Raw genomic sequence first — 22427 nt, forward strand, 5'->3', positions numbered from 1 at the left:
TGCCTCCACCAAGGGTGTGCACTGGGAAATATTCGGAGTGAAATATATATATTTTTCTTTAATAGCAGCTTGTTTGAGAGTTTTGTCGCTGGTTCCTGCCAAAATGAGGCTTTTTTTCTTCAGTACAGCTCGGTGGCTTATTATGGTGACTTTTCATTGGCCCTGCACAGCTGTTTGGATAGCGTTTTAACCAAAATGGCTATTTGTACATCAAGTACAAGAGCAAGAAGAAACACTTTTTAGGCGGCAGATGGATATAAACGATCATTGTCCCTGAGTTTAATGCAGGCACAGTTTATTTTATCATTAATAAGCATCATAGTTGTATTTTTTTCTGTACTATAAATATTAGAATGGACTAGCATCAACAATCATATTTTCCTATGAATTGTTTAAAGTGAAATTTAGCAACAAATGATCTGAGATCATCCTTGCTCTCTATAAAAGTGTCTTTTTTTGTTGTTTTTTCCCCCCACATTTTTGCCTTAGTTGCTCCTCTCCTTGTGATTGGCCACCGCTCTCACCTGGTGTCGCCCCAAAATGTCCCGCCTCCTCTCACCTGTTCCTCATGTCTTGTTAAATCACGTCCGTGTATTTAAGTCCCCTTTGTTTGCTCACTTTTTGATGCGTGTTGACGTGTGCTGTCCAAGTCTTGCCTTTGTTTGTCTAACACTATCTTTTAAAGATGTATTTTTATACAATTTTTTTTTTAAAAACAGAAAGATATAAATTTAACAAAAGTGCCGTCCAGCAAACCAACAACAGAAATAAAACATCATAATAGCGCTTTAACATATGAAAAACGTGTCTGCCTTTATTCCCACACTTGTAACCAACCATGTAAACATTCCAAAAGTTACGACTATTTTACATGACTTCTTTATCTTGTTCATAAAACATCCCTGAAGCCATCTGCACGCAATTGTTTGCCATCATCTTAAAAACATATGATTACGTGTGCTAAAATGACTTTCCAAGTTTAGAGCGAATGAGCGATAGCAAGCCGCATCTGTCCCACGAAATGTAAACAAAGCGTGTTTGGAGAGTTTCGACTAAATTTGGAGCGTGCAAGAGTCCGGTTCCCATCCCCTTAGGTTAAAGTCAGGGCTATTAAAACGACAGGGATCCCTCAGGACACACCCCCACACCCCCACATACCCGCACACTCCCCAATACAAGTAGAGAGTGGTCTGTCTTCATGGGAAAAAGTTGAGGGTAAGAATGTGTGACCCTAAAGTGCCTTCCCGCACTTGCCCCCACTAATAGACTCTTTTTCTTATGTAACCGGGCGTCTAGTGGGAATCTGAAAGAATTCAACAAGACTTTTTTTGAACTCTTCTAGGAAATGTTGGTATGCAAACACAGCACCCCCCCTTGCAGACACACCCGCTAACTATCCATTATCTATACCGTTTACGCTCATTAGGGATTGGCATGAGCACGTCGTCGCAAAACGGAATGTGATCTCACTTGCACTACTTATGTATTTATTTCTTATTTATTGATTATCTATTTGTCTGTTTGTTGTTGTCATTTGTGCACGTGATCTCACTTGGACTACTTATGTATTTATTTCTTATTTATTGATTATTTATTTGTCTGTTTGTTGTTGTTATTTGTGCACGACGTAGTGAAAGCTTTAAATCTTGTTACATATGTATTGATGGTAAAAGCATCCAATTCAATGCAAAAGTCTCTACGTAATTGTTGATTTTTTTTCTTAACTAGGTCTACATTGTCTTATGTGTCTTGTGTCTGTCTTGCTACTGCAACCAAGAAATAGTTTAATTCAAAGCAATTCGATTCAAAATTTTCTACGTAATCGTGGATGTTCATGTTTTTTTTCTTAACTAGGTCTACATTGTCTTATGTGTCTCTTGTCTGTCTTGCTACTGCAACCAAGAAATAGTTTAATTCAATGCAATTCAATTCAAAATTGTATTCGTAATTGTTGATGGGTTTTTTTTCTTAACTAGGTCTACAATGTCTTGTGTGTCTTGTCTGTCTTTCTACTGCAACCCAGAAATTTCCCGAATATGGGATGAAATAAAGTTCTAATCTAATGGCACAGGTTCAACAAGGTATTGGAAGTGTTCCTCGCAGGGATTGGTTCCTGTTAAATGATAATTTGCGGTCCGTGCCCCCCGTTCCGCCACATCAAAATGTGCTCTATTGGATTTAGATCAGGTGTCTGTGGAGGGCGTTTGGGTGCAGTTTCATGTTCAAGAAACCCATCTGAGATCAGTCCAGCTCAATTCCAAACCTGACCTGGCAAAGAGACATTTTTTGACCTGACCTGGGGGGAATTTCAACAAGAAAAAAAAAACACGTCACCAAGCCTGCAAACTTTGAAAAAAAATGTCTTCACGCAGAAGGCATCTGGCCCTGAATTTTTCTTTTCTTTTTAAAAATAACATGTTGGCACATCGTTACATAGTAACTAGTCTTTGCATGAAACATAAGCCGCGAAGAGAAGCATTTTCCCTGGGAGCAAAGAAATGTTGAAGGCTCACTGTGTGTGCTTAAGGGGGGTGCTTAAGTTTGTCAAGCATCCAAAACCATTAAAATACAAAACATGCAAGAAAGATGGCGCGCAATCCATATCCCCGCCGCCGCCGCACGAAGGGCCTGTTGACCAAAAAAGGCAAAGAAGCAAGTGTGTTTTTTGCTTGTCTTGAAATCCACTTCATACTCGCTCGCTCGCTCGCACTCCATCCCACGTCCATCGTTAGACCAAAATATGTCATCACCATCGTGCAGATTCCCAGAAGCCGTTGCCTTCACCCCCAAAGTTGCTCTTTTGATTTCAGACCGCAACTTTTGGATTCATATCTCCAAAACAGCCTTATATTTGTAGTTTATTTCTATTGGCAGAGGTTAAATGTCTGCTTTGGGAAAAGAAAATATTCCTTCTCCAAGCTTTGTGTCACTAAATTTAACGTTCTGTTGGTCTGCTGAGTTATAATAGTTTTGTGTTTTTATTTTTTTTGACTCATTGAGGGTGGGAACTTGAAGACTGCTTTTTTACGTTGTTTCTTTCTGTTCGTTTGGTTAAAAGAGAAAATCTAGAGGAAGACAAATCGACATTAAAGTGCCACCTACAAAATAGCAACGACTTTGAGAAGCAGATTTTTTGGTGGTTTTACTCATCTTAGACGTGCCTGCAGAATTTGATGTCGTTACCAGATGTCAAATTTACCAAAGCAACATATTTTGGATGAATTTTAACCTTACAAAATCGAGAAAATTGACCGTAACATTGCTGCATTTTTTTATAATCTATTTTTTGCAGGTCCTGCATCTCAGCAGGAACTTTGCAAATGTCACATCGCTAAATTAAAGGAGAGGAATTCCTTAAAAATCAATCATTTGCATCATTTTATTGAAGAAGAAAATCCACTTACCAGCTCGTAGTTGGTCGTCGGAACGCAAGATGAAGACACCTAAAAAAAGAAGAAAAAAACAGGTAAATTTCTATCTTTTTATGGACTACTTTGACATTCTATCAGACCGACTTCATCTCTAAAATTGTGTGAACATCTCAGAGGCCCAAAAACGTACTTCCCATGGGGTAATGATACCCCAACATGACAATATCCTTCCACCAAAAATAATTTAGGCATAGCTTTCACCACCCCAAAAAAATCTATTCATGCCGCTGTTTAAAATATACTGTGTGAATCATGAAATGACAATGTTTAAAAGTTGAACCAACCGCTGCATGATTACAGGGCAACAGAACTTTCTTAACAACATGACTATCCGGGCCGGTTTTGTATGTTTTCAACTCGGACTGACGTCGAGCTTATCAAGCAAAAATTTAAAAATAAAAATGTCCATATTGAGGTAGCAGTGGGATTCCTTCAAAAGGAACTCATGATCTATCTGGGGATAATCAGATTAGCATCCGCTGACTTCACAGTGACAGAACTCGTCAGAAGTGATGAACAGGAAGAGCGCAGGGATAATGGCCGCCAACAGGAGACGCGAGCGATGACTATCGAGACAAATAGGACGCCGAGGTTTCCTTCCTGAACCGCTATATCATGTCACAGATTGCTTTTTCCGCTGCAATCATTTTAACATTTATATTCATTTACATTTACGGACATCTTTAGCTTTTGCCAGCATCATACTCAACTCGAGTTTTCAACCGATCTAGACCCAATTGAGTATGGTCACTGCAATTTACGTAAAATGCCATAACACTATGTTCTGAGACTTTTAATTCAGTCTCGGCACTGCAAATTTTTATTTTGCGCTAAAACACCTCCAATTCGTGGTGCTAACACTTATTAGCGCACTTCATTTTTATTGGATATATCATTTTTTTTACGATTATTTATTAATGTGTGCACTCTATGATGACGCTTTAATTCTCATTGTACTTGGTGGCCAACAAATTAGACAAAAAGAGTCAAAATTTGAAACTGTGAGAGTCAAAGAGCCACGCCTTAAATCAGAAGTAGCATAAAAAAATCCAATCTGCCAAATGAGTTTTTTTAAAAATTATTTGTTTTTACTGTGCCCTGATGAATTTGAGTGTCCTTTTAGAGAGAATACAAATAAGAGAAACAGGAAACAAGGCAAAGAGCCAAAAAAATAAGTAACAAAGAGCCGGATGCAGTTCGAGAGCCGCGTGTTCACCACCTCTGTACTTGTATAATGACGATAAAGGCTTTCCATTCCATTTGTGGGACCAATCATTTCATGACATGGGTGCAATTTCTGACTTACCCAACCTGGCTCAACATGTTTCATAATATCCAAACCAACTATTAACGGGTCTGCGCTTTGTCATTTGCCCCACACGTCACCGTATCCGAGCGTTGATAAACGGCGAGGGCAGTGCCAAGGAATGTGTCTCTGTTTTTACACAATTTCATCCGCCGATTCGACGTGTGTGTGTTTATACAGTATCTGAGTATACAGCTATACAATGTAGCCCAACGCTCCCTTATCGTTGGCTGTCCCGTTTGTCTTTCAAGGGGGGGGCTCGGCCTTGAAGTGGTCTTCGAACTCCTTGACTCGTTGCTTGGGCCTGCTTCATGTTTTCACCTGACAGCCCTCCGGCTGAGAACCAGCAACACGACGTGAAACGCCAACGTTTGATTTAGAACGTTAATTCTTTCAGAGTCGGCGGTCTTATCGGCTCATTGATTTGCGTGTCTGGCAGACAAATACGGAACGTGCGGCGGCGGCGGCGGCGGTCTGCCCGCCCGCATTCTCTGCTTGTGAAATGACGGCTTTGTAAAGGAACTCGCTTAAGCTTCAGACGTGATATCAGACTCGATGTCGTAGTATTGGACTAATTACGGCTCGACCTTGTCTGTCAAAATCAACTGAAAATTTCAAAAGGGGAGGATCGCCGCTCCGAAGGTTACGCAACTGCTCATGTGAATTTTCTGTGTTTTCCAACCTTTTTTTGGAGGCGGCACACTTTTTGCATTGAAATCTCAAGGGACACCGCCATCGGAAAATCTTTTAATTTACAACTATGTTGCCTATGTTAGCAATAGTCATTGTCATCAAAGTTTTATCAGCAGGAATCGCATAAAGCTCCAAATGTCCTAGAAACCAAACAACTTCCGGTTCATGTTAGAGAAAAACAAAATGACAGTTTCACAAGAGTAAAATCTATAATTTGACGTTCATCATATTTAGATTCTAACCTTGTAATAGTTCCATTTTAATCTCCTTATATTCATATTATTTTTTCTCTGAATATTAGACTGTATGACAAAAATTAGGGTTGTTTTTTTTTACATTTTTTGCATCCTTGATGACTGAAAAATGATATGACATGAAAAAAATTCATTAATAAACACAAAATGAAGGAGGTTTTTGGTGTCCATTTGGCCTAATTAACTTCTAGAACAGGGGTAGGGAACATATGGCTCGGGAGCCACATGCGGCTCTTTCGATGGGTGCGTCTAGCCCTTCGCTAACCTGTGAGCTAAAATTTGGAAACCTTTGTCTAGAGCTGCTTTAATCTTCATTGTTTTGGGGGGTTTTTTTGCATTAGACTCTTCTGGAATGCATTGATTATCAAAAGTATTCGATTTTTTCAAATTTAAACGTGGTGAAATTACAAAAAAAAAAACGCATTTTCACGTATTTTGACTTTTAAATTCGGCGTATGGCAAGGAATAACATAAGAAAATATGAATTGTTGATGGCTCTCTTCGTCGAAAAAAAGGTTCCCGACCCCTGTTCTACAACGACGAAATATTTGACGTCTCCGAAATCCGCACTTTTGAAAAGCAATACAGTCTTTGTCTGCGCTTGGCGGTGCGTGGGAAGGCTCAGCGATGCTATCGAGACTATTCAAATGATTGTAATATAATAAAGGATAATTGTGTTGTTGCATTCCGCAGAGGCTTGTGTTAACGACATTAAGCCAGGACCCATTTCCTGCAGACAAAGGTCCGAGTCGGCCGTCTCTGGCTGGTCGGCCCGCGTTCGTTGACACATAGCGCCTTTTCGGCTAATAACGTGCGTCGTGCTCGCTCGTGTCGTGTAACGGCTGTCAGTCTCAATAAGTCAATAACGACATAACGCTTTGCAGGACTTTATGATTCAAACAAATACAATTATAGTTATAATTCTTGGGTTCGATCCCAGGCCGGTCCTTTGTGTGGAGTTTGCATGGGTTTTCTCCGGGTACTCCGGTTTCCGCCCACATTCCAAAAACATGCTAAGCTAGCTGGGTGAACACTGTAACCCAGGGGTGTCAGACTCGGGTTGGTTCGCGGGCCGCTTTAACGTCAACTTGATTTCACGTGGGCCGGACCATTTTAGATATAATATTTAGATTTTTTTTAAATAAATCGATTAAAAGAATTGGATTAAAAGCCCTGAATATTCAGTTTTTTATAGATCTAAAACAATGTTTATTTTAGCTTTTTTTTAAAAATATTTTTAGATTTTACAAAAGTATTTTTGAACTAAAAAACCCAAAAATGGATTAAAAAATGACAATTATTCATTTAAAAGGGGGAAAATCAGGAAATTTAATATACATCTATACTCTTCATTTTAATTTGATCCTAAAACAGAAAGTCTGCACTCATGATTTACTTCCCCGGGCCACACAAAGTGATGCGGCGGGCCAGATTTGGCCCCCGGGCCGCCACTTTGACACATGTGGCCTAACCCTCGTAGTTCCTGGGTTCGATCCCAGGTCGGTCCTCCTGTGTGGATTTGCGTGGGTTTTCTCCGGGTACTCCTGTTTCCTCCCACATTCCAAAAACATGCTAAGCTAGCTGGTTGAACCCTCTGAATGTCCTAACCCTAGCTATGATTGGTTGCCTGTCTCCTTGTGCTCTGCCATTGGCTGGGCTTCAATTCAGGGTGTCCCAAGTCAAATGGGATAGGCTCCAGCACCCCCCGTGACCCTTGTGAGGATAAGCAGCTCGGAAAATGAATGAATATGATTACACATCTGTCTTTAGCAGTTGCCCATTTTCCTCGTTTCTTTACTGCCCCCCCGAAGACTGCTTTTATGCTGATCCAGGTCTCGATATTGGGGGTGCAAATTAAATTTATGAGGTGCAACCAGTAACAGGAGGATCGCTGTATCCACGGTGACGGAGCGTGCCAAACCGCGGGTTCGTGTGGGATTATTATCAAAGAGAAAAGGAATCTAGGCATCTTAACTATTGATTTATAGCAAAGTCTCAGTGAGAGTTATGACTCTTTTGCTCTTCTTATTTTTTTGTGTGTGAAAAGGGTCAAATATATCAAGCGGACTGGACCGAGCCGCCGTGGAGTGGACAGGACCGAGCGAGAGTTTAAGCACCTGGCTCAAACGCTGATTCCTGTCTGAGTGCCGCTGATTTATATTTCACATAAAGAAGCTTAAAGGACTTCACAAATGGAGGCCCGTGTGATCTGGATTATTTGCAGTCCGCGTCTCGGTTTTTGGGCCTGATCCACACATCATATCCACTGGGTAAGTCACAAATTGCTTTATATTTTCCTGACAAACAACCACTGTTTTCATGGGAGTCGAACCTCTTGAAATTTCCACCTCCTAACAAGCCACTTTTTCACACCACACAAAGAAAGCGCTTTGACGGCGTGAGGTCAAAATGGTGGAAATGTCATTCTTTCCAAGCCTCATCCAAAAAAGTGAAGAAGCCTTTCAAATATCTTCCGTTTCGCATCTCAAGGCCAGCAAAAACATTTTTCCACATGACGTCATTGGGCAGCTGCGAAGGAGCTGCGAAGGAGCTCCGAGGAACGTGCCGAAGGGCAAAGGGGGGATAAAGCAGGACGTGGGAAACCAAGACGTGGAGACCCCGGGTTTTGCGGCATGTCATCGAGCGACCGCGTTTACGTAAGGCATGGGTGTCAAACTCGGGTTTGTTCGCGGGCCGCAATAACATCAACTCGATTTCATGTGGGCTGGACCATTTTAGATATAATATTTAGATTTTTTAAATTGGATTATAAGAACTGGATCAAAAGCCCTAAATATTCAGTTTTTTTATAGATATAAAACTGTTTATTTGAACTTTTTTTTCTTAGTACTAATTTTTTTTAAATAATATTCAATATTAAAGTGGAAAACCGAAAATATTTTTATATTTATTTTTTGATTTTACAAAATGCTTTTTGACGTAAAAACACCAAAAGAAAAAAGAATGGATAAAAAATTTCAATTATTGATTTAAAAAGGGGAAAATCAGGAAATGTAATATACATCTATAATCTTCATTTGAATTTGATCCTAAAACAGAAAGTTGGCACTCATGATTTACTTACTCGGGCCGCACAAAATGATGCGGCAGGCCAGATTTGCCCCCCGGGCCGCCACTTTGACACCTGTGATGTAAGGCTTTCCCAAAACTTTTGGCGTCTGCCGGGGCGAGAATTTTCCTCCAAAGAAGGCCTCGTGATCCCAATGGAAGTAAAACATAACCACCGTGTTTACCTTTCAGAGTCGTTGTTTTCTAAAATTTTGTAACGAAATCGCACTTTTTGGCTCCTGTGATTGATAGAGAGGCCAAAAATGCTAATATTTGCAAGTTGCTGATATCCTTGTCTGACATTTTTATTTTGTAGTAGTAGTAGTAGTAGGAGGAGTGTCATGATTTGGAGAGGCATGAATCCAACAAGTCGAGGCGAGATTGCGCTCTTGCCCCAGCCCGTTTTAAATGGCGTATTTTTGCGTTTGCCTTAGGAGTATTGGCTCGCCACTTTGGAATCCCTTTGTTATTTTTTTTTTTAGTTGTTTTAGCTGCCCGTCTGTTACGGTGCCGTCATTAGTGTGGTGATGAGTAACTGCAAACACTTGTCTGTCAGTTCAAGAGTACATTTCAAATAGTCAAGTAGTCTTTTATTAAATGTCAAGAACTTTAAAAAAAAAAATCATGATCCAAATTGGCCTATGTTGGATCTTGATGTTTTGTAGTCATTTCAATAGAATGTGTCAAGTGATGTTAAGTTTCGGTTTTCTCACATTTAGAGGTTTCGGGCAAGAAATTTTATTTTCAGCCAAAGTTGTTGCAAAAACAACTGTTAGGAAGTGAAAAAGAAAAGCACTATCTGATGTTTGTAGGTGATTTAGATGAAAAGAAGGAAATGACACTCAAAAATGGAAACCAATCATTTGCACCGAGAACAAGCCAGGTTGAAATTTGTCCCAAAAGGAAAAATAACAAGCCATAAAAATTCCAGCTGAAAATCTTTTGGCATGATGACACCACGATGAACCCAATTGATCCCAAAATAGAACCTCGCGTGGGAAACACAGTGGGGGTGATGTCACCACACTTTTGGGATGATGCGACTCAGTAAAATACAACAATTTTTGGAACGTCCGACTCATCCCCAGACCTCAAACCCATCGAGCATTTTTTTGCATGGCAAATAAATGTCACATTTTCACTCACATTCATACTTCCAGCTAACAGAAATAGAACATCTACAACATCTAGGGATTTTTGGAAACTACACATACACAAAACGGACACACGTGGGTATTGCATCCCTCGAGAAGCGTCACCATTCTATTGGTCCGTTTCTGAAATGGAACCCCACCTCCACACACTTGAAAACAGACACAAACGTACACATTCAAACTACCGTATCCCCAAAAATGCCTCATTTCCAAATCTGCCGAACCAATCCATGTCCGTTTCCTGCCTTAAACGTGCAGTCGTTGTGGTTAGAAATCTATCACGCTCGCCCAAAGGGGGGACGTGGGTCTGACCGACTGGCGTAGCGCTTCCTTGGCAGCTCATCATCATGAAAAATGCCTCCATTGAAATCCAGTCAAGCGCGGGCTCGCCGCCAGTCAATGCGCGTCCGTCCCGCGCAACCAGATGTCACGGCGTAATGCGTGTTGTCCGGGGAAAATGGAGTCGTGTTTGCCTCTGCTTCCAACTATTTCCCCTTTTTTTTCTTCTTCGGCGCTACCGTGAAGGGTGCGGTTAAGTGCTTTAGATCATCGCGAAAGAGGTTCTGCAAGTCTGACTTGGAAGCTCATTTTTAAAGCTCATACATCACTTGGCTACACATGATTTGAGTATGGGGCAAAATAACAGTTTTTCTCTGGTATATATTGTTATAACTATTTGTTTCAGATGTATTGTAATTATTTTCTGTATAAAAATTGAGTTTGGTGTTCAAAAAAAATGTTTTTTGGAAACTTAAGTCTTGAAAAAGAAGGCGTCGTCTTATAGTTGGGTCAATATGGTATTTTTACTCTGCTCAGTGCTGACCGTTTATTGAAATAAAATATTCGTTATAAGTTAACTCCTCAATTAGGGCAACTTTACATCTCCACAGAGATGACTAAATCTTGCTAACAATTTTATTGACGCACAACAGCCACTAGGTGGGGGTAATGCATCCTTTCTCGTTTGATATCAGCCAAATTTGCAAGATATCTGCCAGAAAGAAAGAACATGAGACTGAAAAGGCCGAATCAAAAAGCTTTCTCCTTGTCGAAGAATTTAACTTATTGGATTAATTTACTTTCTTTCAGGTGGGTCAAGAAAAATCAGTCCAAATTCTACAAATGAACACTTCAAAGAATCCAACATCCTGAAAACCCCATGCGTAAACGGAAAGGATAGAGAGAGAAAAACACTCTGCGAGGCAAACTTGCTTACTACGAGTCTACAAAACTGCCGATTTTAGAAATAAAAACATAAACCTCTCTCACCATCATCGGTAGTCATGACGTCCCCCAAGAAACAAACCACACCAGGTGAGTTAATATTAATCTTCTAGTAGCACTTTCCTCCAAATACCAAAACCATCCAACAATGTTCTCCAATGCAAGCCTTACTTTCCCCTAAAATTTGCGGTCCAATCACAGACTGAACTTCCCCCACCCCAGCAGGACGCCCTACTGGTGTCAGCCGCAAAACATCCACCAAAACGACCACACGGATGCTGTCGATGGAATGTATAAATTCCCATCAAGTCCAAATGCATAGCCACTCAATGTAAACCGCCATGCAAACACGCACACGTGACTTCAATTCCAAACAAATTGATGCTTGTGTGCTTACACGGCAGAGCGAAACGGTGGAAAAAAAGGCTTACATATGTTAAGTGATGGCGCTTGTCAAACATTTTAGTGCATTCCAATGAGAAAATTGGAGCACTTCCCAAAAAAAGGGGAAAAAAAGTAACAAGCAATACTTTTGTCCTTTCAATCCAAATTCAGGTTCCTTACCTGAAATAATGCAGTCGCCATCCTGTCTGACTCTTTTAGGTGCAATTTTTTTTTTTAGTGCTGCATCGTCTAGGCAAAATCTGCTCCGTTTTACCTTGGTAAAACGCGGGTGGTTGCGTGGGGGAGTGTGTGTCAAAAAAGAGAGGGAGAGTTGCCCCGTGTGTGCGTGTTCGAGCCCCAAAGTCCGTCTAGTCTAGGTCGCTCTGGCTTATCCTCTTTTCCATTTGAAAGTCAGCGTCAAAATGTCCAAGCGATCGGGAGGAGAGCGCGGGAAGTGCGGCCGGAGGCAGATCCTAACATCCCGCCAGTGGAAACATCGCAGTGCAGCACGCCGGCGCTGGAGAAGGGAGGCAAAGTCTGCCTTACTGGGTTACGGCTTTTTTCCCTCTCTGTTTGCTGTCGGAGCGTTTCTCCTCCCCTCTTGTTCGAGGCGTGCGTACTAGTCATGAGAAGGAAAGAGAGAGAGAAAGAGAGAGAGGAAAATACAGGGATTCAATCCTAATTTTGTATGGGCAGATTTGGGAGGAGGAGGAGAAAGCTCTCGTTCTTCAATGTCTTCATTTTTATCGAGTCTCAAGTTACCGCCGCTAATAAGCTTTCTTTCTTCGCTTTCTTTTTCTACGCTTGATGTCAGTGATGAGTTCATCGACTTTATGGTGACTGGCTAAGAGGAGTCCAACTCCGACTCCCTTGACTTTCAAAGACTATTCGTGTGTTTAACCTCTTGACCTCCTGAGTTTTTTACGGACTTGACACTTTAGAGCAAGGGTGTCAGACTCGGGTTGGTTCGCGGGCCGCATTAACGTCAACTCGGTTTCATGTGGGCTGGACCATTTTAGATATAATATTTAGATTTTTTTTAATAAATGGATTAAAAGAACTGGATTAAAACCCCAGAATATTCAGTTTTTTATAGATCTAAAACAATGTTTATTTGAGCTTTTTTTTAAATATATTTTTCAATTTTACAAAATGATTTTTGAACTAAAAACACCGAAAAAATGGATTAAAGAATTACAATTATTGATTTAAAAGGGGGAAATTCAGGAAATGTAATATACATCTATACTCTTCATTTTAATTTGATCCTAAAACAGAAAGTCGGCATTCATGATTTACTTTCCCGGGCCGTACAAAATGATGCGGCGGGCCAGATTTGGCCCCCGGGCCGCCACTTTGACACCTGTGCTCTAGAGAAATACATCATCTGTCTGCTTGTACTCATTAAGAATGGAATGTTGCCAAAATGTAAAAACTACAAAAATACAAATTAGAATTAAACCCTATAGTGTAGGCAGATCTTTTTATTTGAGTGCCTACTGCTTATGTTCAGGAATAACGGCAAGGCCATGTTTAGCGCCTCAACTCACAGCGATTGACGTCACATTTATTTATTTATTACCTAAATATTTATGTCTAAAATGTCTTTTTCTGTGTCTGTATTCTCACCCTCTTGCTACTGTGACAGTGAAATTTCCCAAATAGTTATCCAATCCAATCCAATGTCCAAATATCAAATCCATCTGAATTTGGACTTCCCGTCAAGACGTGCTTTCACGCTGTCAAAATTCAAAGTTAGCGGTAGCCCACTAAAAAAAAGGACGCCGGCTCGCCCCGCGATGCGCTCCCTTAATTTTCCCCGTGTTCGCCAGATGTCGACGCGGAAAGTGTTGTTTAATTCGCCATTAACGACGAGATCCAGGAAGGAAGCGAGGGGCCGCCAGAAAGGGGGCGTGCGCTTTATGGTGCCGAAAAAAAAACATGCTTGTTTATGGGAGATAAGCCTTTTATGTCCAGGACGGCCTGAACCGGGACGCGCGGGGGGGAAAGTCCCTGGTGTTTGTTCACATGGGGGCCACTCTGTCCGTAGGAATAGCGGCTAGCATTACATCTGCATGCCACACATCTGTTGTAAAGCATGAGAAACGAGTAGAAACGACAACAATGTGTAATCCAGCCCCGCCCATTCGTCTATATTCATAAATGTACATTTTTGTAACATATTAGCATCCTCATTTCACATGCTGGAAAACTCCCCTCTTTCTGTAAGAAGATTTAAAACCATTCATTCATTTTGCAAACCGCTTATCCTCACAAGGGTCGTGGGGGGTGCTGGAGCCCATGCCAGCTGAATGGGTGGCCAGCCAATCGCAGAGCACAAGGAGATGGACAACCAATTGTTTATAGCTAGGGACTAGTTAGCGTAGAAGTATGCATGTTTAGGAGATGTGGGAGGAAACTGGAGTACCCGGAGAAAACCCACACAAGTCCAGGGGTGGACATGCAAAGTCCACACAGTGAGGACCAACCTGGGATGGAACAAGTCAAACTGTGAGGACATGGAGACCTCGTGTGAGGAAGCCGGAGTACCCGGAGAAAACCCACGCAAGTCAAGGGTGGACATGCAAAGTCCACACAGTGAGGACCAACCTGGGATGGAAAAAGTCAAACTGTGAGGACATAGAGACCTCATGCATACGGGTGAGTCAGGTTCTTGCAGTCGAGGGTCTGATTTATACCCGCATATTACCCAAAGACACATTTGTGGAAAAAATGTATTTAAAAATTCCCCCAAATTTGGGTTTGGTCTATCGTGTGGAATTAAGACCCTAAAGAGACTTGATTTTACGTCCAACAGCCACGGTATGTAAACAAAAAAATAAGGGTAAAGTTTGTTTTGAAAGGGCTGACAGCAAAGCAGTGAAGGTTGGCACCCGAATGGAATCCCTGCCAAATGTCCCGCTCTTGCATTACACTTGCCACCCCACTGCCACTTGTCTGCTACACGCTCTTGGCTGCTGTTGACATTCTTTCCCGCAACTTCTGATTACTCCATCGTGTTGGAGTCTGGGTGTTCCTGTTTGTTGTCCCTGCCGTTTCCACGCAGCGAGTCTCTACGACATAAACGCAGAGGTAAGGACCCATTCTGGGTGGCATTTGGCTCTTGTCTTTTCAAATTCAGACTTGAAATGATGCTCAGGATTTTGCTTTTTGGGTGTGTTGATCCATTTTGGCATGCGGCTTAGGGTTCATTTGCGCAAAACCCTGCATAGCAACAGAAGCTCAACTGCGCAATACACATATTTATGAGTGTGTTTGTCTCAAGACACAAGTTAACTTGAGATGAAAATATTTGGGGAGGATTATCATTTTGTTTGTATTGGGAGGATGGATGACCTTGGTGAAATAAAAGCCGCTGCCAGCTAGCAACACTCAATCCTTTGTTCAAATATTCCCATGTTTGATATTTTAAATGGGCTTTCTCAGACTTTTTGGACATCCGGGTGACAAAAGATGTCTTTTGTTGACATAAGAGTTTGACTCTTTCACTTTGAAGGATGTAGGTAGTTTGAATAAAATCTCATATTTTTATGATGTTTTTAAAAACACAATTTGTGATATTGTATGATTAAGAAAATGCTTTTGGAGAGAGAAAAAATTGTGTTACATATACAAAAAACTATTTAAAAAAATAGATGCCATTTTATAGGGGGAGAAATAACAAAATTTTCAAGAAAACTTTTAACAAATTAAAAAAATATTTTCTCTTATATATTTGTATATATTTATTTATTCATATATTTATGTATTTATATATTTATCTATTTATTTATTTATCTATTTATTTATATATGTGTATATCTGTAATTTTTTATATATATTCATTTATTTATATTTATATATATATATATATATATATATATATAGTATATAATAGCTAACTTTTTCCTGTATCATTTTAATGTGTAAGTGGCAGGTATCCAGCCAATCATCGGATGTGATGCAATCACGCTACGCAGCCAATCACGTCACTGACCGCACTTGCGGCTGAGGCTAACGCTAACTCAGCAAACGTCAATGTGATGCGTCGACTTCCCAAACCGGCGTTAAATGGAAATGTGCATCTATCTCGTGGAAATGGCTGTCTGAGCTTGTGCAAATCGAAGAACAAGCGTTGAAACAGTGGAACATCTTTTGTTTTTCGAGTGTGAAAAGTCTGTTTTGCAAAACGTGCAGCGAAAGTAAAGTTATGAGCGAGTTTTGCAAAGGAAGAATATGGACATCTATCTAATCAACCCAGACTACCTCAACGACAGACGTGGAAAACAAGGTAAGTCAGATTTGTGCAAATTCCAGTCTCATTTATGAAGATGCTTTATGTATGTATATTAATAATGAAATGTTATGGCTAGATGATTAATGGGTAGTAAAAATGCACATGGTGATGACAGGTGTCGTACTTTTGTTTGGCCGTAATGAGCACTTCTGATGTCGCGTCACAATGGTCGTCATTGTGCTGAGGTAGGTTGACTGTATGCCCAGATTTATGAAATATTAGGGGTAACATTGCCTTCCAGTTGTACTCATCATCAAGATGTGAAATTTTGCCTACATGCCTTAAAGCCTTTTTCACATCCAGTTGCAAATAAACACATGACCGTTACACACATTTTCACACACGTGATTTAGGCCTGTTTTCCACTTGGCAACATTAATCAAGGTGACCTCCCTAAAGAAAAAACCTACTACAAAAATATTGGTCTAGAATAAGAAAAAATATATATTTGTTCTTATTATTTGAATTATAAATTCAAACTCCTGATAAATTGATTGGGATGAATGAAACCATCTTGGCCACCAGAGGGCCTCATGTATAAATTGAGTTAGGGTCACTGTCTGTCAAATGAATTTGGGTATTTTTAGTATGGTTTATTGTGATTTGTGAATGACTCATATATGGCAGCGTACGCTAGCAGTTTTCATACTAAATAGGGTTCGGGGAAGGTCAACAAATGATTGAGAAGAAGCCGTTTTGGACTTGCGATTGCAATCGAGACCCCGTCGTAGTCACTCCCTTGTTTGTCATGTCCGCTTTGCAGGCTAATTGTTTCCTGTCGAGGCCGTGACATGTTCCTCTGAAATGTTTGGAAAAGGAAATGCTTCTGTGATTTTTGGACTGGAATGTTTGCCTTTTGTATACATAGACGCTTCAAGTATGAAGTATTCCAACTCCGCCGAAACAAGCGGCAGATTGTTTAGGAACAACGGGGCTGTCGCAACATACTTTTTAGTGCATTTAAAAAAAATACCGACAACTATTTAAGTTATTGCCGGTGTTGGGGAACCTAAACTAAATCCATTTTGCCCGAGATATGTATATAAAGTTGCAAAAATGGGTGAGTTTGCCAGCTGCAACAATTTTTTTTTTTAAACTTACGTATTTGGTTGAAAAGTATCATAGCAAAATGCAAAAAAACTGCACTGTTGGTAAAAAAACATCGCGATTAAAATATATTTTGAGCATGATCATTCAGCCCTAATATATACAGTGGGAATCTATTTCAGTAGTATTTTTATGCGTGTCTGTTTTTGGCAGCAGTAAAACTGTAAATTTTGAACGTATCAAAGAAATGTGCGTCATTTTTCACGCAGATGAGCTGCCACCACGTTTGAATATTTTTATAGCTGCGAGTAATTAAGAGGAGGAAATAGCAGTCGTCGCGGAAACGACTTCCCGCTGCTGACGCCGCCTTTTCGGGGCAAAACAAAGTGATAGAACACACGTCGGGTTTCCGAGCTCCGTTCCCCCCAAATTTCAGAAGGCTTAGACGAAACCCGAAGCCGTCCCAGGCTTAAAACGGACTCATAACTCTACTGTTCTGGCTCGTTCCAGCATGAGCAAAATCCCCTTTTGCCCCCTTGGCCCCGCCCTCTTCCCATCATATTTAGTACAGACTGTCTGCAATGCACCTCTGGCATTTCCTGTAAGTAAAATACAGGGTTTGGGCAAAGCTAGTCTCTTAATTGAAACCAAACCGAGGCTACTGTACGTCTACGGTCAGGTGGACGTACGCGTCAGACGTTTAACTTTAGCGTTCCCGTCTTCCAGTGGCGGTCCGTGCATTTTCTAGTGACGCCTTCAGCGAATCAATCCAACCCTCAAACTATTTTATGGCTATAAAACCTCTACTGCAGCTACAGCTGCGACACATAAAAAATAATCAATAATAACCTCATACAATTGAAATATTATTTAGGAATATAGCCATATTTTACTCACCAAAATCCTTTTTAACTGTACACAATATCCATCCTCCTTTCTTTCTTCCTTCTTTTCTATCGCCATCAAAGCTAATGCTGAAAGTCGAGCCTGTCCTGTCGTATTTCTGGCATACGTTTTTATTCGATTTAGTGCTGAAAATGTTCGTTCCCGGTTGTGACAGATTTGCTTGCTTTGGAGTTGTCCGACCTTTCTTAATGATGTCCAGCTTTTTTTTTTCTTGAAAAGTCCGTCTTGGAAATGGCTTTAAATCAACACAACAATATATTTGCTTGTGCAGCTCGCTCCAGATACAGTTTGGTAGCTCTGGCTAATCCACTCTATCACTAGCCAATCATAGTTGGTCAAAGCGATGACGTATCCCTACATTGTGGTGTTGCCAACTCAAAATCTGATTGGTCAAAGCAACAGTCTTATCGACGCTTGTTTAATGCAGCAGAGCCTGCAGAACTGATTGTGAAGGCCTTGAGGCAGATTTCTGACCCTGGCAACAAATAATGGCTGAAATGTGATTGGTTAAATGCTTCAATATGAAAACACATCTGGAAGCCGTGCAACCAGGGGGAAAAGCAATGAAAAGAAGCTAACAGACAATTTGGAATTATTTTAAGTATTGATGGACAAAATAAAATCTATGATTCAGATATTTCTTAGGCCAGCAGAGAAGGCCTTGAAGGCCCTGACGGCCCGCCACTGCCGTCTTCCTTAAACGGCATTAATCAGGCGAGCGAAGGCTTGATAAGCCCCCAGAGGTGTTTTTTTTATTTGCAGACTGGAGGACAATCTTCAAGTGCTGGTCCAATGTCAACACATTACGACACAGAACACTTGTTGGGAAATTCTTCAAATGCTTTCGCAAAGATATCCAATTTCCAATAAGGCCCACGGCACGTGAACGTTTTCTCAACGGTGGGATATTTGCCAGAGTTTTTTTGGGGTCTTACCTTTGCTTCGCATTTCTTGTGGCAAGGAATCCGGCACACTGGGGGAAAGAGAAGAAAGTAGGACGGGTTATTTTAAGGGCTTTTGGACCGCAAAATGGTATTTAAATGATAGGATATCTTCGTTTTTACCTTAATTTGATGAAATGTGCATATAAAGGTCGAAAATTAATGGCTATAAAACTATATAGCATGCAGATTTTGATAGAAAATGTGTTTATTTTCAATGCAAGTAGGAAAATATGTCATTGTTTGTTTATTTTGTGTAACCAGACAATATTTTGAAGTTGAATTTTATATGACAGCTCTAACAAAGACATCAAAAATTGAAATTTTTAATTTTTGATGTCCTTGGAATTGAAATTTTCAATTTTTGATGTCTTTGGAAGAGCTGTCATATAAAATTCAACTTCAAAAGATTGTCTGATAACACTAAATAAACACAAATAATGACATTTTGAAATTTTTAATTTTTGATCCAACCATCTATTTGGCAAAATCATATTATGGGTGGTAAAAAGTCGAATCTTGTTTAAAAAAAAAAAGGAGTAAACCTCAATGTAACCATTCAAGAAATACAATATTACAGCATTTGTGTGTTTACGCTTGTTTAAAGTGGTAACGTGAAGAGCATGTGCGGACTTGTAGTGCATTTTGTTTCATTCAAATCATCTGTAAGCAATTTAGAAGTTGTAAAATGAGTATAGCAAATTTCCGTTTATGGTTTCATCTAACAATATAGGCAATTACATACAAATGTTAGCGGTTTGGGCGTCAATTAGTCACGTGATTCAATCTCAACAGAGCTCGGTCTTCCCCATGAAAAAGAGGGAGGCCAAAAAAGCCCTTGTTTAAAATAAAAAATAAATAAAAGTGTGTTTATTGGATAAAGTATTGTGTGGGAGTTTTGAGAAATTGGTAAAAAAAAAAAAAATCAAATGTGATAGAAGCCATTCCTCCCTTTTTGAATGTCAACACAAAATTTGCAGGCTTCCTTTGGAGGCTTTTGAAGCCTCCCCCTTTGCTAGACTCCCCCCATGCGGGGTCTACAAATGAGGGTCAATAGAGGAGCACATGAGCCAGCGCCTCATAAATTGTCCGTTTCCTTTTCGAAGGACAAAAAAGGTGAAAACAGACCGCTGTGTGCTCGGCGTCGCTTTTCCAAATAAAGGAGTAGATTGCGTGTTTGCATTGGAACGGTGCTTTACCTTACATAACCGTTTATTCTTCCTGTCTAAAGACGCATTTTTCAATAATCCGACGCAAAAAACAAAAAAATGGAACAATCTAGAACTTAGGATGGATCCCTGGGGTACCCCACGGGTCACATTAAAGCAGGGATTGGGAACCTTTTTGACAGAAAGAGCCAAAAACGATGAATATTTTTAAATGTTACTTCTTGAGAGAGCCATACTCTGACTTTAAAGGTCAAAATATGAACATTTGTGCTTTTTGGGGGGTTATTTTCAAACTTAAAGTACAAAAAGTCTCAGAATTATTTCAACGTTGTGACGCTGTTGCTAAGCAACCAAAGTATGCATGCACAAGGGAGTAAAATGAGAGTTACAGCGCCGCTAGATGTACATTTTGCCTTACAAAGCTATATGCACCCATTTCAAAAAGCCACATGTGGCTCGCGAGCCCTGCATTAGACTGTCACGGCTCGGTGGAAGACAAGCAGAGCTGCATCGAGTTTCGGGGAAAGCGCAAATTAGAATGGATGCTGAGGTATTTGTGTTCCCCGAAGCAAAACATACATTAGCGTTTTCGAAATGATGCTTTAATTGCGGGGCCTTTGGGTATTTTGATGAAAGAATGTCACAGACATTTGGGAACCATTTAAAATCGTGGTGGGGAGGAAAAAAAATGCATGATATGTCTCCTATAAGCTAAGATGAGGTTTCATAGCGACAAAGTACAAACTTGAAAATGGGTCAATTTGACCCACAACATAACAGGGGAATAAAGAAATCCGATGACATCATCCAGCATTTGGTTCCTATTTAGGCGCTCGCTCGCTCGTACCAAGTGTGCGTTCGTCTGAGTGTGTGTTGGCTAAAGTCATTTTGACTTGATAATTATAGGCCATCAAATGCGGGCAGCGCCGTGAAATTCTAGCAAAAAAAATAATAACATTCACGTTCCCAAGGTTTTGAGGCTTTGACATCACGGCTCGCGTCGCCCAAGCGGAGTAAAGAAACAGTATCATGTCACGTTCATTCTGGAATAAAGTACAAGGACACGAGCCAACCCATTTGAGAAAACCTTCCGTGTACTTAGAAACATTTTTCCATGTTAAATGCAAGTAACAGGAACTGAATTTTGCTGGGGTGTTCACAAATGTTATGGACTGTGGATATTTTTTAATAGGCCAGGTTATTCTTAAAAAGTGCCATAGTTATTTTTTTAATTCCCTTTAAAAGCAGTTTTGCCAGATTCTTCATTTGAATGGACGAACTTGCCAATTCAATGTATTTGGAAATTGCACCCGTGGATCAAATGAACCTGGCCAAATTTGTATTTTATATATATTAGATTAGATTAGAATTTTATTTCATCCTGTATTCGGGGAAATTTCTTGGTTGCAGTAGCAAGACAGACACAGAAGACATTGTAGACCTAGGTAAAAAAACTGGAGCCTATAAAAATATAAATATGTATATGTAAATATGTATGTATCTGTGTTTGCATATTTATGTATATATGTACATGTATTTGTATGTGTATATGTATGTATATATGTGTGTATATGTATGTGTGTATATGTATGTCTATATGTACATGTATGTATTTGTATGTGTGTGTATGTATGTATATATGTACGTTTGTATTTGTATGTGTGTATATATGTATGTATATACCATCCTCTGAATCCACTTTAAATCCACTTTAAATCTCATTATACTTGTATAATGACAATAAAAGCATTCAATTCAATACAAAGGAGCAGTATATTTTAATTGTGCCTTTAAATACCCCCTTTTGTTGCGTACATCAATAATGAACAAAAAAAAGAGAAAAAATGTCTTCCAAATGAATTGACTGTTAAACAGTGAGGAAAAAAGTAGTCTTCTACTGTAAACCTTTCCTTCTTTTCGCGAAATGACGCTACTCGTAAATCAAAGCTAAAGTGCACAATAAAGTTTGAGGAAATCCAGCCAATGTCAACATCTTCCCACAGTCGAGCCTTATCAACACCACGCTTTTTTTATCCAGCTTGCGTTGATGCGTCGCTATTCAAACGCAAGTGGCATCACATCTCCAAGAATCCGCAAGATAAGTCACGCATTCATGTCACCCAGCAAGCAAATACGTCCAAAAAAAGCAGAAAAGAGCCCTGTACTATAATACTACTTTTTTTTTTTACTGTAATTGTGTGTGCCCAAACAGTACACGGGTGTTGGAGGAAGGAAAATATGAGGGAGAATGTGGTGTTTTCCTTCCTGCAGTCCTTAGGCAACAAGTGTGTACTCCCACAGGGCTGGGCTGAACCCCTCCCTGCATAACACGCAACACAATCAGTGGGCTTGGTCCCAGAATTTCCTCTCACTTTCCCTCCGTCCCCATTACGTCGTCTTTCTTTTCAGCTGGCCCGACACGTGAGCGGCAAGGCAAGGGAAGGACGCGGGCCAAAGTCAACGCCCTTAGCGAGGCACCCATTGTTTACAACAGGGCTTCACATTTAGCCAACATATTTTACATGTGAAAAAGGAAAAAAAAGTTTTAGTAC

The 22427-nt window shown here is 40.2% G+C and overlaps 1 protein-coding gene across 1 annotated transcript in view; it reads right to left on the minus strand.

Moving 5' to 3' along the window:
- Window positions 1-2241: 2241 nt before the first annotated feature.
- Window positions 2242-22427, minus strand: part of LOC144087276 (tensin-1-like) — a 43958-nt gene continuing 23772 nt past the window's right edge. The window contains exons 3-5 of the mRNA XM_077617686.1: window positions 18701-18738; window positions 3405-3443; window positions 2242-2268 (exon numbers count right to left, since the gene is read on the minus strand). Of these exons, the coding sequence (XP_077473812.1) occupies window positions 2242-2268; window positions 3405-3443; window positions 18701-18738 (104 nt within the window). The remainder of the gene's footprint in view (window positions 2269-3404; window positions 3444-18700; window positions 18739-22427) is intronic.

Source organism: Stigmatopora argus, chromosome 13 (genome assembly GCF_051989625.1).
Source record: "Stigmatopora argus isolate UIUO_Sarg chromosome 13, RoL_Sarg_1.0, whole genome shotgun sequence".
Classification (NCBI taxonomy): Eukaryota; Metazoa; Chordata; class Actinopteri; order Syngnathiformes; family Syngnathidae; genus Stigmatopora; species Stigmatopora argus.